Source organism: Styela clava, chromosome 2, assembly GCF_964204865.1.
Source record: "Styela clava chromosome 2, kaStyClav1.hap1.2, whole genome shotgun sequence".
NCBI lineage: Eukaryota > Metazoa > Chordata > Ascidiacea > Stolidobranchia > Styelidae > Styela > Styela clava.
The window spans coordinates 17606144-17621549 of record NC_135251.1 but is presented as its reverse complement, the minus strand read 5'-3'; the positions used below and the strand labels follow the sequence as shown (position 1 = coordinate 17621549).

The following is a 15406-nucleotide window of genomic DNA, read 5'->3' as shown; positions in this document are numbered from 1 at the left end:
AAACATTTTGAACGGGCGTGCATTGCTACAAATTATCCATACATATATATACACGCGGGAAACCCACGATTTTGATTCAATATTCTACAGTTAACTATTTTTCATACGACCTTGTCGCGAGTTCTTTTACCAGGTTTGTCATAAGGTAATAAGAGAACTTTGGTATGATATAATTAAAAATTTGGGCTCCAATTATCTTACACGATAATAAATTGCGCGGGAACAATTTGTGCATTTAAAAGTGCACATTTGGGCGCCAAATATATTTAGGCTTGTTAACGCCACGACGCAGTCATTCACGAATATTCAGGAGTCGCGAGTTTTCTGAGGGGGTCGGAGAGGACCGAGCGTACAGGTTTAAACCGATCTGCAGTAAGTCGTAGGTCTACGTACACAAAAAACTGTTCCGGTTTATGTTGACTAACCTGATTACGGTACGATATACTAGGTTGTCACAAAACACTTTGAACTATTCCAGAAAATTTTATTGCCTCAATTGTTTAGAAAATCTACCAACAAACTTTTTTTCACCAAACATTTGGAACATTCGGTTATTAAAACAAAGACCTCATAAATATTTACTATCAACTTCAGACCGCTGTGCTTTATAAAGCACTAAACCAAATGGAAAATGCTTCAGATTGTTAGGAAATACAGAGTCGACAGTGCAAATATAGCAGTAAATTGCAACCTCACAAAATTCACCGAAAACCACTTAAACCAAATAGCATTAAAAGAGATGGGGGTTCCTCAATAGACAAATATCCATTAAATCTGGTGCTTAGTATAGTGTTTTTTCTACGTATATATATCCATTCTATATGAAAAAAAAACTGGAAAATGCACTAAAATAACACCAATTTCATGATAATTTAAGGAGCCATGTGAACTTAGATACCGAAGTTCCAATCCATGAACAATATTCCCTCATGGTATTACCAAATCATTTATAAGACAGGATGACAAAATATGCCAGGCTTAAATTAAGAGCTGAATTCTATCTCAAGGCCAACATACGATTATATGCAACCAGATTCTACAGTTTCGCATATACCCTCGTATTGAAAATTTGTACAATATTTTTTCTTATAGGAGGGTGCACACTGAAATGCACAAATCGAGGAAGAACACACAGCCAGCAGATTCATCAGCTCCAAGTTACCAAAATAATTTTAATAGAGTTGGTAATTATCTGGCTACCCGGATTTTATAAATTGCTGTGGTCATAATGAATTTTTTTTTTGGAATTAACTCTTTATCAGAAGAAATTTTTAAAAAGGTGTGAAAGAATTCTTTTGATTAACTTGATGATTTTAATGGATAAGCCCACCCACAGGAAAAAAAGAAACTATTAAGTGGGAAACTTTCAGACATTATTGCGATGAATCGATATGAAATTTTTATCAACTCTGATTTGCATTAAAATATTAAGCGACTCAAAGATAAGAAAAATATGTTTGAAATAGTACAGTTTTAACAGACATAAAATCAGTTGATCAATTCTACCGATTTTAACGGGTATTCACTATATTAAACTTGAATTTTTTGAATATTAGTAGATCGCTTTGTTCAAGATCGCCAAAGTTTTGCTAAAAAATTCACAATAATTTTTATTTTGCGAAAAAATGTGGAAAAAAAATTGACTGTTTTCAACCGAATTTAAACATCTAAATTCTGGTGACTTCTAAGGATTTTTTGAAGTCACCTATTCAATACAGTATTTTTATATTCAAGTTTGACGTTATTCTGTTTTCTTCTTCCCTCCATCTGACTTGTGGTATAAAAAGACAAATGAAAAAAGCACAACACCAATCATCATGCTGAAAGCACTTGCATAATATGGGAATGCAGACCAAATAAATCTCTCATATTGAGTGTGTTGCAGTGGACGTACAGACACCTGGAAAAAATAGTAAATGCGTAAAAATGTGTAGTGTAGTGTAAAAGTAGGGCAAGAAACCCATGTTCGGTATTTTGTGGCCCCTTTATCAGCATGGAGAATTTAAATTCAGTACAAACAATGGCCCACTTAAGAATTATTCTTTATGCAATTAGTTTTTAAATAGATAACAATGCAAGGATTTATCAATTCAATAATTTGCCTGTCTACTATGACAAAGCATATGTGGCTGGAACCAACAACTAAAACTAGAAATGGAAATAAGAATTGATCGAGATTGTCCAGCAAAAAGGCACTCGTTATTTTGAATGAAAGTTGATACGAATTGGGCAAGGTACATTTACTTTTTTTTATGGCTTATTACACAAATATCCATGGAGTTGTATTCTGGCTCATAATAAGATGTTGAAAAAATGTGCTTAATGTGCAAGTAAAGTATCTCAATGGAATACGAGACAGAAACATTGAATCGCTCAAGACAGCTAGGCGTAAGCGAATCTCAACTAGTGGTGCAATTCAGGTAGATCACACAAACCCATTTTTTGGAATGTTTCGATACCAGCAACCCCATCTTGTTTTAGACGTTAGACATAGCAAACAGGACACATGCACCGCACTTGATGACTAGTGGTATATTTTGGAATGTGTTAGATTCATGTAACCTTGTCATGTTAACGTAGCTTACACAGTGACATACATAAATTTTCTGGAATGAGGGAACCTGTTGTTAGTTACTTTAATACAAAAGGAAATCTGTTCTTAAAATTATTTATCCCGGCGCTGGTTGCAACCATCAACAAGTAAACAAACGTTACCTGAGTAGAACTGCTCAGGAAAGTCCAGCCAAGCCTGGTGTAGTCGACTTTAAATTGGAACACACCGTAAACATCAGGCAGTTTGAAATCAGCTGAAAATCTTCCTGTTTTGGGATCACCTTTGAGAACAATTCTTACAAATGGATCAATACGAACAAATTCCATCTGGACATCAGTACCTTTGTAAGGTCTCCATGTACCGTCTTGCTGTAACTCTTCGATTATAATGCTATAATGCTGCCAATTTAAAAGAACTTCATATAACCTAATATAATATGGAGAATGACTTTTACAGTTTTTTGTGACATTTAAAAATGTGAAAACAACGTACTTCCAAGTCATCAAGTTGACGGTGTGTAATAAAATATGGTATGTTTATATGTATTCCTGGAAAGAGATAATTGGATAAGATTTTTTGATTATGTGGCCAAGAAGATGATTTGATTATGTGGCAAGGATCTATCCTCTGGTCTCTGATTTTTTTGAAGTCTATGTAGACAAGGATCTTTTTTAATAAACAATCGCATCGCTTCGAAATGCCTAAAGCCTTGCAGGAATCTGCAAACGTTGGTGCATAAAGCTACCCGAATAGTTTCAGTAACTCTTGGCATTCAGTGACCACATGTAACTATGCTTGTGTTTACTTCTAATTGAGTGTGCAAGACTTTTCTTTGAGCAAATTCTGTCAAAGGAACTGGGATTTGGAGAAATCCTTGCATATTCCTAATAATGAATAGTACAATACCATAACCACCAGTTCATAAAAACCTATCTATGATTTACTATACCTATTATACTTACCACCATGTCAGTGATTGTATAAGAGGCAGGTGCTTCTTTTTCTCCGTGCTTATGATGAATCACATCTCTTGCTCTCAGCACACCCCTTTCTTGGAAAACCCATCTTGACAAGCTTTCTACCAGTACTTGATTTCCTGATCTGACATGTCTGAATTGAATAAAATGTTAATAGGAAAAATTATAACAATTTCAAGAGATGAAATAAACATTTTACAATCCAGTATTCAACAATCTGAAATGATGATGAAGACTGCATTGTAAAAATGGATCAAATTAATCATCAGCTATCTCAATAGAAACTATAGCAGACATATTCCTATACATTGTAAATATTTTGATGTAATAAAATTAAACATGTTAGGTAGAGTTTCTTGAAACTATTGATTTTTTGTAGCAGAACATAGCTAGTGACATAATTTTATAACTAGTGGTTTTCTACTTTTTTGCGCTTTTTACTCCTTGTATGAGAAAATTGTTATATTTGACACCATTGCATGGAGGGTATGTACTATGCGTTATTTATCTAGACTGGCAAAGAATGGTACTGCCAAAGTTGCAAATTTTTAGGGTTGGAGTCATCAAGTCAAATGCTCAAAATTCTCAAAAGTCCAGTAAAAAAGTTTCCTTGCTGTGGAAGCTGAAGTTAAAATTTTTTTTAGCCTTGAATCGAGATCTGCCAACCTAAAACTGAATCAAAATTTGTTAACCAGGTGTCTAAGTCATAGCTATTTTATAAAATTCGCTCGGATTAGGAGTGGTGGAAAATTTTCGAAATAAACAGACCTTGATTAATATGCTTGCATTTGGATCTACACATGAAAAACTAACAAATTTCCTCTTTTATCCCTAATCCAGGAAATTATTATTTCAGTTTTCAGAGTCCAAAGACTTACTGTTTTCCATCTTCACTAGCCTTCTTTACTGCAGATTGAAAATATTCATCGCTGAAAAGATCAAGTGATCCAGAAAACACTACTCTTGCATTGTTGCGAGCTTGCAATCCAGAGATCAGTACAGTACTAGAGCCTACAGCAAGAGGGTACTCTTTGATCTGTTCTTCAGGGAAAAAGGAGTAGGCTGTTTTCGATGCATGAAGTATGTTGAGCGCAAGTGGATTTTCAGAGTCTAATGACATTCTGTAACAATGAGAATATTAGAGTCTATGAATGGATGGAAGTTGAAATGTCAAACATTTGATAACAAGATGTCTAAATCAGGAATACTTTTTCAGTCATACCAAACCATTTTGAAATAGGGTAGCTCTAATACACGCTTTTTGCTACAAACAAGGCCATTAATATCTAACAATATGTAAAGAGGTACTATTTTCGAAAGGACCAAAATTCTTTCAGTTCGGTAGTGCCTAGCTAATTTATTACACCCTGGGTGATGCATGATTACATGATTACAACCCCAGATGTGCGGTGCGATACCAACATGGTACAGTTTTACACTTTAACTGCCAAGGCTGTCACGATTGACAAAAGGATCTGTAAAAATTTCTGGATGAACAGCATACAAAAGGATGGAGAAGTTATGTTTTTGAAAGAGGCATCTTTCAAAGTTCTGCACATAGCCTCCTTAATTTATGGCACCATGGGTGAGGAGATGGTCACAGGATTTGAACTGGGACGTTTTCAACCTGCGATGGCACGTTAGGCTGACTGATGGGTGAATGCACTAGCAATACACTGAAACCATGTTGGCTTTATCAGCACACAGAAACAATAATATGTCTAATTAAGAAAACATAAGAGCAACTCACCCTATACCCCTAAAAAGGATCGGCGCCTTCGGTTCCCCAACAATATTTTTGGCGGCGATAAGATTTTTCTTGCATGCAACTATTTTTGTGTGTGATCCCTTGTCACTAACATCAAAATTATGGTGATCAATCACCATGGTTTTCTCCTGTAAACAACAACAACAACAAATGAATGAAAATGATAATGAGTACCCCCTTTCTACATGCTATAACTGTACTTAACCTAAACGTAAAATAGAAGATCAAATATGATTGGCTTCCAACGAATTCTCCCATTGACGAAATGGTGCACTTGCATCGTTGTGCTTTTGTTTTGTTTCATAGATAATGGACTGTATCGTTGTGCTTTTGCTTATTTCATAGATAATGGACTGTATTATGTGAACTTCCAGACCCTCCCAAATAATTTTCAGCGATAAAACTTGCTACTGCAGTCGGTGTACCGGACAAAAAAATTCTATGACCAGAGTTTTTTTCCTAAACTTCAGTCATATGGAATTCACCACTACATAGCTGTATGCATGATAGTATTGACATAGACTGCATCAAGTACTAGGTTTTCACTTAACGAACGAGTTCTCCTGATCTCTCTTTGAGCAAATATTGTTATAAAAAAGTGATACAAAAGAGCAGGGGTGTGCAACCTCTAATACACGAGGGCCAGATATAAATAACTAGGTAAAATCACGGGCCGCACCTTTATTTAACATAGAATTTTTAGTAGTTGCAAGAACAAAAATTTTGGGTATTGATCTTATGGCATGCGTTGTTCGCTTCGCACAAGCTAGCAGTTAGGGAGTTGTAACGTCATAGGTATAGATAATAAATTAGATAGGAAAATATATAATAGGTAAGGTATAACCTTTGCAGTGCAAAGGGTTTATGATTACTCGCATGCACCAGATTAAACTAAATTAAAAACTTGTTTTGTGAGCACAACATCAAAAAAGGCACTCCTCCGTGGGCCGCACAATTTTTCCTTGTGGGCCGCATTTGGCACGCAGGACGCAGGTTGCACACCTCTGATATATAGTAATGGCTGAAATAAATTTTATCACAAGATCTTGATCTATATTTGGAAATTCTCATCTTTGACGAAAGTATTTTCGAAGATTTGCAAACAATCACCTCATCAAATTCAACCCCACATTCCGATGCAAGTTCACGAATTGGTTCTCCAATGTTGGAATCTGCAGCAATCAGAACATTTCCTCCTTTATCAATGAATTCAGTGATGGTTGAAACTTTAATATCACCACCAAAATCTGTAAATAGGAGATTATACATGAAATATTGATATAGACAAATACAGACCCTATTCTGACACAAACTTTCAGACTTAATAACTAGGCTATTTCAAATTTAGGAATAAGGATGGTCAATCATAAGTAACATCTTAACAATACTAATCATTCACAAGCAGAAAGACGCAATGTAGATAAATAGGCCTATTCAAGACATTACATACAAGACATAAAATTAAAATAGAAATTTCACTTGGAAGCTTTTAGTTAGACGAGATTGAATCGAAGATCACAGAAAAATTACTTTCAATATTCAAATGTATAGCCAATTGTATACGACTAATCAGAAATTTAATGATCATTATTTTGGGTCTTGAAGATGGCTAAAGTAATACTTGGGTATAGTGAGATGAATAAATAAAGTCAGAAAGTAGATAAACAAATTGTGAAGTTCCATATAAATATAACAACTTGAATAAATGTTACCTTCTACAGAAGGCGCAAATACAATGAGATGATCATACAATGCAACTCCATATTTCATCAACTCTAATCCTGCATCATCCGCAGATCTGAATGACAATTCCAAGCCTCTGTCTGAAATATTATAAACAATTTACTATTAATCCAATATGAAACCGAGAATTGACATTGATAAATAATCTAATTCACACCAGAAGTTATCTTGTACCTTGAAATATTTCAATATTCAGATGTTGGAGGGAGCTTGCAAGGTTCAGGCGTTGAGATATTAAAAAATTAATTGCACACTTCATTTCAATCATTATTGTGTTATAACAAACATGTAAGCGAGATGTTTTTACTTTTGTAATTATTTTTTACGCTTGTCAATTCCAGAACCATTTCGACTCTGTCATCAGATCATTGGTAAGAATAATAGAATACTGATCAGAGTAGACTAAGCTTTTATTTTACTTTTTTTGTATATGCCTACCAGCATCTAGGCTATACATAAATAAGGATCAAATAGCCACTCACCTTTTAAAGATTTGAAAAATATGGAATGGGTTGATTTGATGTCTGCACTATCGACTAATACCAAAGCCTTTTTGTTCGAATTTTCCTTCGCCAAAACGACGGCTAAAGCAATAGCAAAAATCGAAATTCTATATACTAAGTCCATAACGACAAGTAAAACCTATTTTCTATAAAATGAGAACCACAAACGTTTATACGGAAAAGTTCAGGAACTTATGCAAAATGCAAAACCGGCGGCCTACACGTAACAACATCACTCATGCCGGTGTTTTCGCTCCAGCGATTTTACAACGTGTCGCAGTCGATCATGCAGAAACGTCTATATTTCCTCATATCATGTGTTCACAGTTTTAGGTATGTTAGTCGTTGATGAGAAACTATGATATTTTTCCGAAGTCTAAATTCATCACGGAAATTTTATTCGATTCTAATAAATTATTGATCTACGATTCCTATGTTATCGTTGCACTGCTGGCTGGTATTTCTTTGAAAAAAGTGTTAGACTTGTCGATTGGCTACAATTTGGCCTTTTATTGCGCATGCCAGACAATAGCAACATAAAACGTAATGGTGTTTATTTAGGATATAATCTAGGACTGATATTGAAAAAACACTTGCCATACACGGTAGAATCACAGATTTGAATCGATCCAAAGTTGAGGGCTAAAAACGTTTTTGGAGATCCAAATATTCATATAGGCCTACCGATAATAATTCAATTCAATTCGTTTATTACTCCAGACCGCTGTGGTCCATATAAAAACAACACAACAAATAAACATAAGCAAAACAAAAATAACGCAATAAATACATAAAATAACTGATATGACAATCAGATTCACAGTAAGTCTCAAAAAAGAGTTATAAAAAAGCAAGTTAAGAGACCAAAAGTGAGGTATAGAATCTAAGATAGCCCGTAACAAACAGTATCTGGGAATCAAATATTGATTGTGATAAAATGTTATTGGAGTTCCTGCATCTTGTCATGAACAACCACAGATTTTTTCTATGGAGTGCTTCGAAAGAGGGAATGTTCCCAGATACCATTTTGTGACGGACACTCTCAGATCTAGAGACACAGTGAATTACGCAATAAGCATTATTATATGAAATTTTAACTTTTTTATAATTATAATTATTGAAAAACAACCAGAGATGGCAGTTATAAATGCTACAACAATACGTCCTAAATAAAAGATTTTTCACAGTAGTGGAACAATTGACAAATTTTTTCAAAATTGTATGGGCTATAAAATAAATTGATTTATACTGACGTTTCAAGTCAAGGTCATCTCTAAGATCACTGGATAGGAAAACACCAAGATATTTACTGGACGAAACATAAGTCAATACGTCAGCATTAATTTCGAAAATAAGTCAAGTTCATCTCTCTGCCCGAGAGAGCATATTTTATCCTACGAGATACTGCTTTTATTTATTTTTTTACCAAGTGAGACGTTGTATCTTTCAACACATGGTAGGCCTATAAGCATGCAGTAAAAATATACCACATAAAAATTATCTGCAGCCTTTTAACCAGTCTCTTGAGTATGGCAGGGAGGCATGGTACATCTCCTTCTATATTGGGCAATCCAATCGCAATGTTTACGCATTTGCTTGGGTGCATTGAAAAGTAGGCTACTCCTATTATAGCTCTACTTTCCCAGTGTAACGAAATGCCTTTGCATAATATACATTATAGAGAATGCCTACATTACAAATGCAGAATGATTCCACGTGACAGCGAAATTACAGCACAATTATTCAAACAGTCTTGGGAAGAATATTTTCCTGACAAACTATCCTTTGCAACTTTTAATATGAAAAAACTAACAGCTTTTGTTGACGACTTCTCTGTTGCAAAAGAGGTCAATTTCGAGACTCCTCCCTGAATAATGAAGTCACTGCAAATTGATACATCGTTAACGATTTATGATAGAACATGCTCCCCAACAATACTTCAATCGTCATTTCTTGACCATGTACACAAAAACTATCAAGACTATGCACAAGTATTCACAGACGGTTCGAAAAATCCATTTGGTGGGGTGCTGCATATTATGTGCCTCAACCCTCAACCGAAAGTAGAGAAAAAACTGAAATTACATCGTTTCGTCTCTTCACATACATCGCAGCTATACGCAATACTGAGTTGTCTCAGATAAATCGCAACAACAAGACCGGAGCACGTATGGATAATAACAGATTGTCTCGGTGCCCTTTCATCGCTTCGTAACTATTCAGCATTTAAAAACATATTAATTTCGAAAATAGCAACTATAAACTCGCTTTTAACAAAACAAGGAATACAAATGACATTCCTATGGTCATCAGCTCATATGGGGATCAACAAACTTTCCATTGATCCAATGCTTCCACTTTCCGCCTTGGAAACAAAATCTTTTTTTGATACATTGTCTCGAGAATAATGGAATACGGAATATGTTAATAGCGATTTAGCAAGCCATTATAAAAGATTTTATCCCACCACGGTGTCACGACTCGGAAACCAAACTTTATCACGCAAATATCAAGTTCTTTTGTTCCGAATGCAAACTGGTCATTGCGCCCTGAATGCACATTTACATCAAATTGATTGTCATTCCGACGGATAGTGCGAACAGTGGTTTGTACCTGAGACCTTAGCCTACTGCATTGTCAGCAATGTAATCAACAGATAATTCCAGTCATCAGCAAAGCCAGAAAACTCAAATTGAAACCGACTTTGGAAGATGTGCTTAGTCACATGGACATTATTGAAACTGTTATTAAATTTGTTTTGTCGATGGGCACGTGCAGAAATATTTAGGAATACATACTTATTGTAATTGATTTAATTGTATAATTACTTATTTGTGAATATTGTATAATGTTAGTATGATATTTTTAATTCAAATTGATCAATGGCGCAAAAGACCACTGAAGTTATAAGCGCTATAAAACATGTAATAATAACAACAACAACCGGCCTCTGATCAAAAACTACAGACAAACGGCGGAAGACGAATCGGTTCAGTTGTAATATTCATTTTGCTGAAAACGTTCGTTAGCGAAATGTAGAACTGAGTGGGTGGCGCGGTATTGACGGATTCTCTGTTCTTACGATTAAGGACATTAATCGTAATTATATGTTATGATCTTTAAAAAATGATAAATTTGAATCTAATTTGCGTTCAAACGTTCGAACTGCGCCAGATTTTCGCCGAAATGCGTCTCGAGGGACAGAAGTTTAAAAACCACTGAAAGACAACGTTTTCTTTTTTCGCGGGTAGTTGTAAGTAAACAGTTCTCTCACATGTAATCTTTACCTACATGATTCGAGCTTGCGAGCAGCACTGTTTGCACGCTAAAAACCTTTCAGGAAAAAGAAAAATGATACATATACGTGATATTGATGTGTACTTCTTTTCAGATTAAAGTTTAAAGTAGATTTTGCTTTTCCTTGGTGATTCTCATCTTTAAATAGGTAGTATGACCTTCGATTGCTTTTTTGAGATATGACAAGCTTCCAAATCTTTTAACTTAAAAAGGACTGCCAGCGGTTTTTAAAAAATGGATTCACATGTGCGAATGAATTCGCATAGTCTATACTCGTGGTGGCCAACCTGTCTTCGACCGAGATCATTTTCTCAATATCTTGCTATCGACGGATTGTTAATGAATTCAGTAACAACCAAAGAGTTTTTCATCGAATTCAATCTTTCCAATAATCCCCCCACTTTGTTCCGAACTTAGTTTACACTAAATTTTAGATTCCAGGAATATTAATACTTAGTCGTATAGCGGAATTTGCAAAGGTTTTATATGTTTCTCAACTTAAGCGTCCACGCACTCATTGGGGTACTTTTGTCTTATTGTGACATGGTCCCAAGAGTGGTCTATAACTGCCCAATGAAAGTAGACTAAGATTCTCTAGGAGTACTGTGAATACAATGGGGTTTATCGTAGTTTGCGTTGACGGATCGTTTAACGATCGAGGCATCCGTGTCGACTCGTTTTTTTCCCATAATTATTAGAGACGAAACTTGTGAACTGTTTCGTAAAAATAAGCTTGGTCAAGCATGCGCCCAGACATATCGTCTTTCCCACACGCATAGTATTCGCCTCCTGATTTAAAATATCAATCAGTCACCACCAAACCTATTGGATTAGTGGGTAGGTATGATGCCTTTAAAATTTTATATGAATAAAACAGACAATGTGGTCAGGAAAATCAGCGCAGTGTGATTTTCCCACGAGAAAATACTGAGGTTCGTCTAATTCACACATTTATACCATTGTCTCGGCATTTTTTGAACTTCAACTTCAAAAAAACAAAATGTGAAATATAACGTCAGTTCCCTGATGACCTAATATACCAAAAAGTTTCGCCCGATTATAAAGTCTTTATAATGAAATGTTATAGTCCCCATTCATCATAAACCAAATTTATTCAAATTTGCGATTGGTAATGCTATGAAATATGGCGGAACGTTTTGGACACCCTGTATATATATATACCGTGTTTCCCCCAAAATAAGACAGTGTCTTATTTCAATTTTCTTTCGAAAAATAACACTAGGGCTTATTTTCGGGGGATGTCTTTTATTTTCATTTATCAAAAACTATGTTACAAAGTAGAGAATTACGAGATTTTTAAATATAAAAAATATGACAACCGATATCCATTTACTTAAATAACACGTTTTCCTCTCTCACGCGTTTTAGATCAATCATTTGAAACGCGTTGAAGAGATTTCTTGCTATCAACTAGGTCAAAAAATAAAAAAAAACTCGCGCTATTGACTAGGTCTTATTTTCAGGGTAGGTCTTATTTTCGGGGAAACAAGGTATATATATATATATATGTGGCAAAGTCAAAACAACATTAGCGGCGTCTAGTCATAGGAGTAGTATTTGTAAAATCGGGATGATGCAAAATGTTAGTTTGGAAATTAAGATACAGACGAACAAAGTCGTTAACTTCAATGTTTGACACATTGAACAGTGGATATACTGATATGTTCATTTCTATTCTAAATTACATAATATATTAGAACATATATGGACGCATTTCACAGATGAAAAATATTTGCTTCAATTTTCTACAGTCTACTTTGTTATTAGTTGCAGTTGCTATTAAATGAAATAGATATGTCGCATAAAACTTTTGTTATATTATGGTGCTGTGTCGTGATCATACCTGCAGTTTTAAGTAACATACCGAACGTATACGAGTTTTGTTCTGCTTTATCCAACTGAAACCGAGACACGTTGACGCCATGAATTATATTCTAGATTACTTTGGACGGGCTCGCTATGGAATCGCATGAAACCCAGGCATATTACTTGTTCAGAACTTATATTGCACAGAATAAATATCATTTATGAAAAATGAATTGTTCGCTATAATTCCTCAAGTAGTGAATTTCAGTCCAACAATTTGCAAAACGAGTCCTTTACGACAATGATTTTTTACTAGCTCAGGTCCAGTGGATAATAAAACAGTGAGACACAATTAATTTTACTGTTTTGAAGTTATTTGAATAAACTTAAAACTGTTTAATTATACAAAATACGTATATATAGGAAAATGAAGATAATCTTACCACTTTTTATTGCATTTTTACTTTAGAAAAAATGAAGAAAACCGTTGACATTATTCCTAAACGTAAGATATTCACAATTCAGTATATTTTTTAGATTTCATATTACCCAGAATAGGAACTGAAATGGAAAAATTATTTACCTATGGTCTCTATACGCCACAGTCGGTCATGAGCGTTTTCGAAAGGGGTCAAGAACCTTTTTAATAATAAATCTTTTCACATTCGCTATTTTCAACAAAATATGCTATATAGGCTACTAGTCACACGTTTCTGATATCGAATATAACTGTTCGACTGAATCGGCGATTGTTGTTTGGCCAGTTGACTAGTTTCACTGAAATTAATTTTTCAAAAAAAAAAAATAAGTTGGATTATCCGTTAAATTAAATCGAAGTACTTATTTATATAAAATTAAAATTTGTTTCATATCCATTGCAGTATAGCCTACTGTGAAATGGGAATGAAGAGCAGGGATATTCCAGATCATGCGATTACTGCATCATCTTATTCTAATTACCAACATGCCGCTCATCCTGGACGAATGGATGAAAATGCTGTTTTCCATACAGCTTCAAATGGATTTAGTGTAGGTGCCTGGTGCTCCGGAGAAAACAGTAGGTATTTTTGTGTTCAAATCCACTCGATGTATCTTAACATCAATTGGATCTCAACATTTCGTTTTATTTTTCAAACGAGGCCCATCATATTTTATAACGAGTACCATTGCCATGGCTCTTCCATACACTTTAATTTTAATAGGAGTACGACGTATCATTATTTGCATTTAAACATGTAATGAACCAACAGAATACTTACCGTTTTCTGAGTATAACCATCAAATCTGGTAAATATGTTATAAAAGTAAACGATTACTATAACAACTTCACTAATATCCAGAGGAAACTATTTTGCATTAAACACGTAAAAATATTATACAGTTTCATAAAAAAATAAAAAACTTATACTAAATTTGCGAATTGTTATTTATCAGCAAATCGTGAGTGGATTCAGGTTGATTTTCAACGTCCGAGATTTATAGGTGGAATAGTAACACAGGGACGCCCAATTAAATACGGATGGGACTTCAATCAGTGGGTAAAAACATACAAAGTAGCGTGTGGGAATTCAACTTCTACTCTGAGAACTATAACGGATAATGCTATTGACAAAGTATGTATCGTACAATATTCTTGTATATAAACGCACACTAGGGATAAAAAAAGTAATACGATGAAGAACTATTATATATATAAATATATTAGCTATTCATTATTACCTATATTAGTTACTAATTCGTGGGTTCGCATATTCGTATCAAATGTGCGAGAAAATTGCTAAACTTTTCGCTGCCGTATAGGGTGGTTCACGTAAGCGCCGGTCGGTTACGGCTTTCTCCACTAACAAGTCTATAAACCGGAAACAAATAACTGGCCAACTAATTTCATTCCCGGCGCGGACTGGTAGCCGTACTCGAGGCCGGGGTTCGACATATGATTAAGCCGTCTTATCAGTTTACCTCTCCCCGGGTTAAATATGCAAATCCTATCTTAATATTTCCTTCGTAAGGTTCCAAGTATATAAGCAAGATGAATCTGGAAATTACAATAAAATTTGCAGTTATTTTCCTATTCATCTATTTCTTTTGTGCTTTTTTTATATCGAAATTATAACAATAATGTTTGTCGTATTTTGTAAAATGATATTTTTTTTATTTTTTACTATAGGTCTTTTTAGGAAACACGGATGAGAATTCTAAAGTGATTAACATGTTTCCCAAACCTCTGATTTGTCGCTTTGTTTGTTTGTACCCATTATCATGGAATAATCACTCATGCATGAGAATGGAAGTAATTCGAGGCGAATGTCACGACATGTTCTAAGAATCCATGCTATTCGACATTGAATAGGCTTACAAACGACCTAGAAAAGCCTTTACAGGATTTTACTGAAATATTAAGCTAACTTTTGGCTCATTATCAAACACTAAATCGACTAGTTGTTTTTCTTTTCACTATTGAACCGCGTTTCAAATTTTCAGTTTTATCAGCAATCATAAAATATGTTGTTTCTTTTTTTCAAAGTTTTCAAATTTTGTAGACTGCTTCAGATGTTGCCAACTTACGAGAAAAATGATGACAATTACTTTTCGTATCCATGTGCATGAGCATCTAAGTATTGTATTTTTTCTTCATAACACTTATAAATTTCATAAGTAGGCATAACGCATTAATGATTTTCAATAAAACTCGTTCAACTTGTGTTAGATCGTGTATGAAATTGATAGAGGTCCAAGT

At 34.6% G+C, this 15406-nt stretch overlaps 2 protein-coding genes across 2 annotated transcripts; one reads left to right on the top strand and one right to left on the bottom strand.

Moving 5' to 3' along the window:
* Positions 1-463: 463 nt before the first annotated feature.
* Positions 464-7772, bottom strand: LOC120335564 (dolichyl-diphosphooligosaccharide--protein glycosyltransferase 48 kDa subunit-like). Its single transcript, XM_039403094.2, has 8 exons — positions 7525-7772; positions 7012-7122; positions 6410-6546; positions 5282-5427; positions 4410-4652; positions 3517-3664; positions 2716-2952; positions 464-1900 (listed from the first exon to the last, which is right to left on the bottom strand). The coding sequence occupies exons 1-8, from the start codon at positions 7667-7669 to the stop codon at positions 1742-1744; spliced, it is 1326 nt and encodes a 441-aa protein (XP_039259028.1). The 5' UTR covers positions 7670-7772; the 3' UTR covers positions 464-1741.
* A 5786-nt stretch (positions 7773-13558) lies between these two features.
* On the top strand, positions 13559-15321 carry LOC120336245 (inactive carboxypeptidase-like protein X2). The gene is made up of 3 exons (XM_078110307.1): positions 13559-13726; positions 14104-14282; positions 14837-15321. Exons 1-3 carry the CDS (start codon positions 13567-13569, stop codon positions 14990-14992), a joined length of 495 nt encoding a protein of 164 aa, XP_077966433.1. The 5' UTR covers positions 13559-13566; the 3' UTR covers positions 14993-15321.
* The last annotated feature ends 85 nt before the right edge of the window (positions 15322-15406 follow it).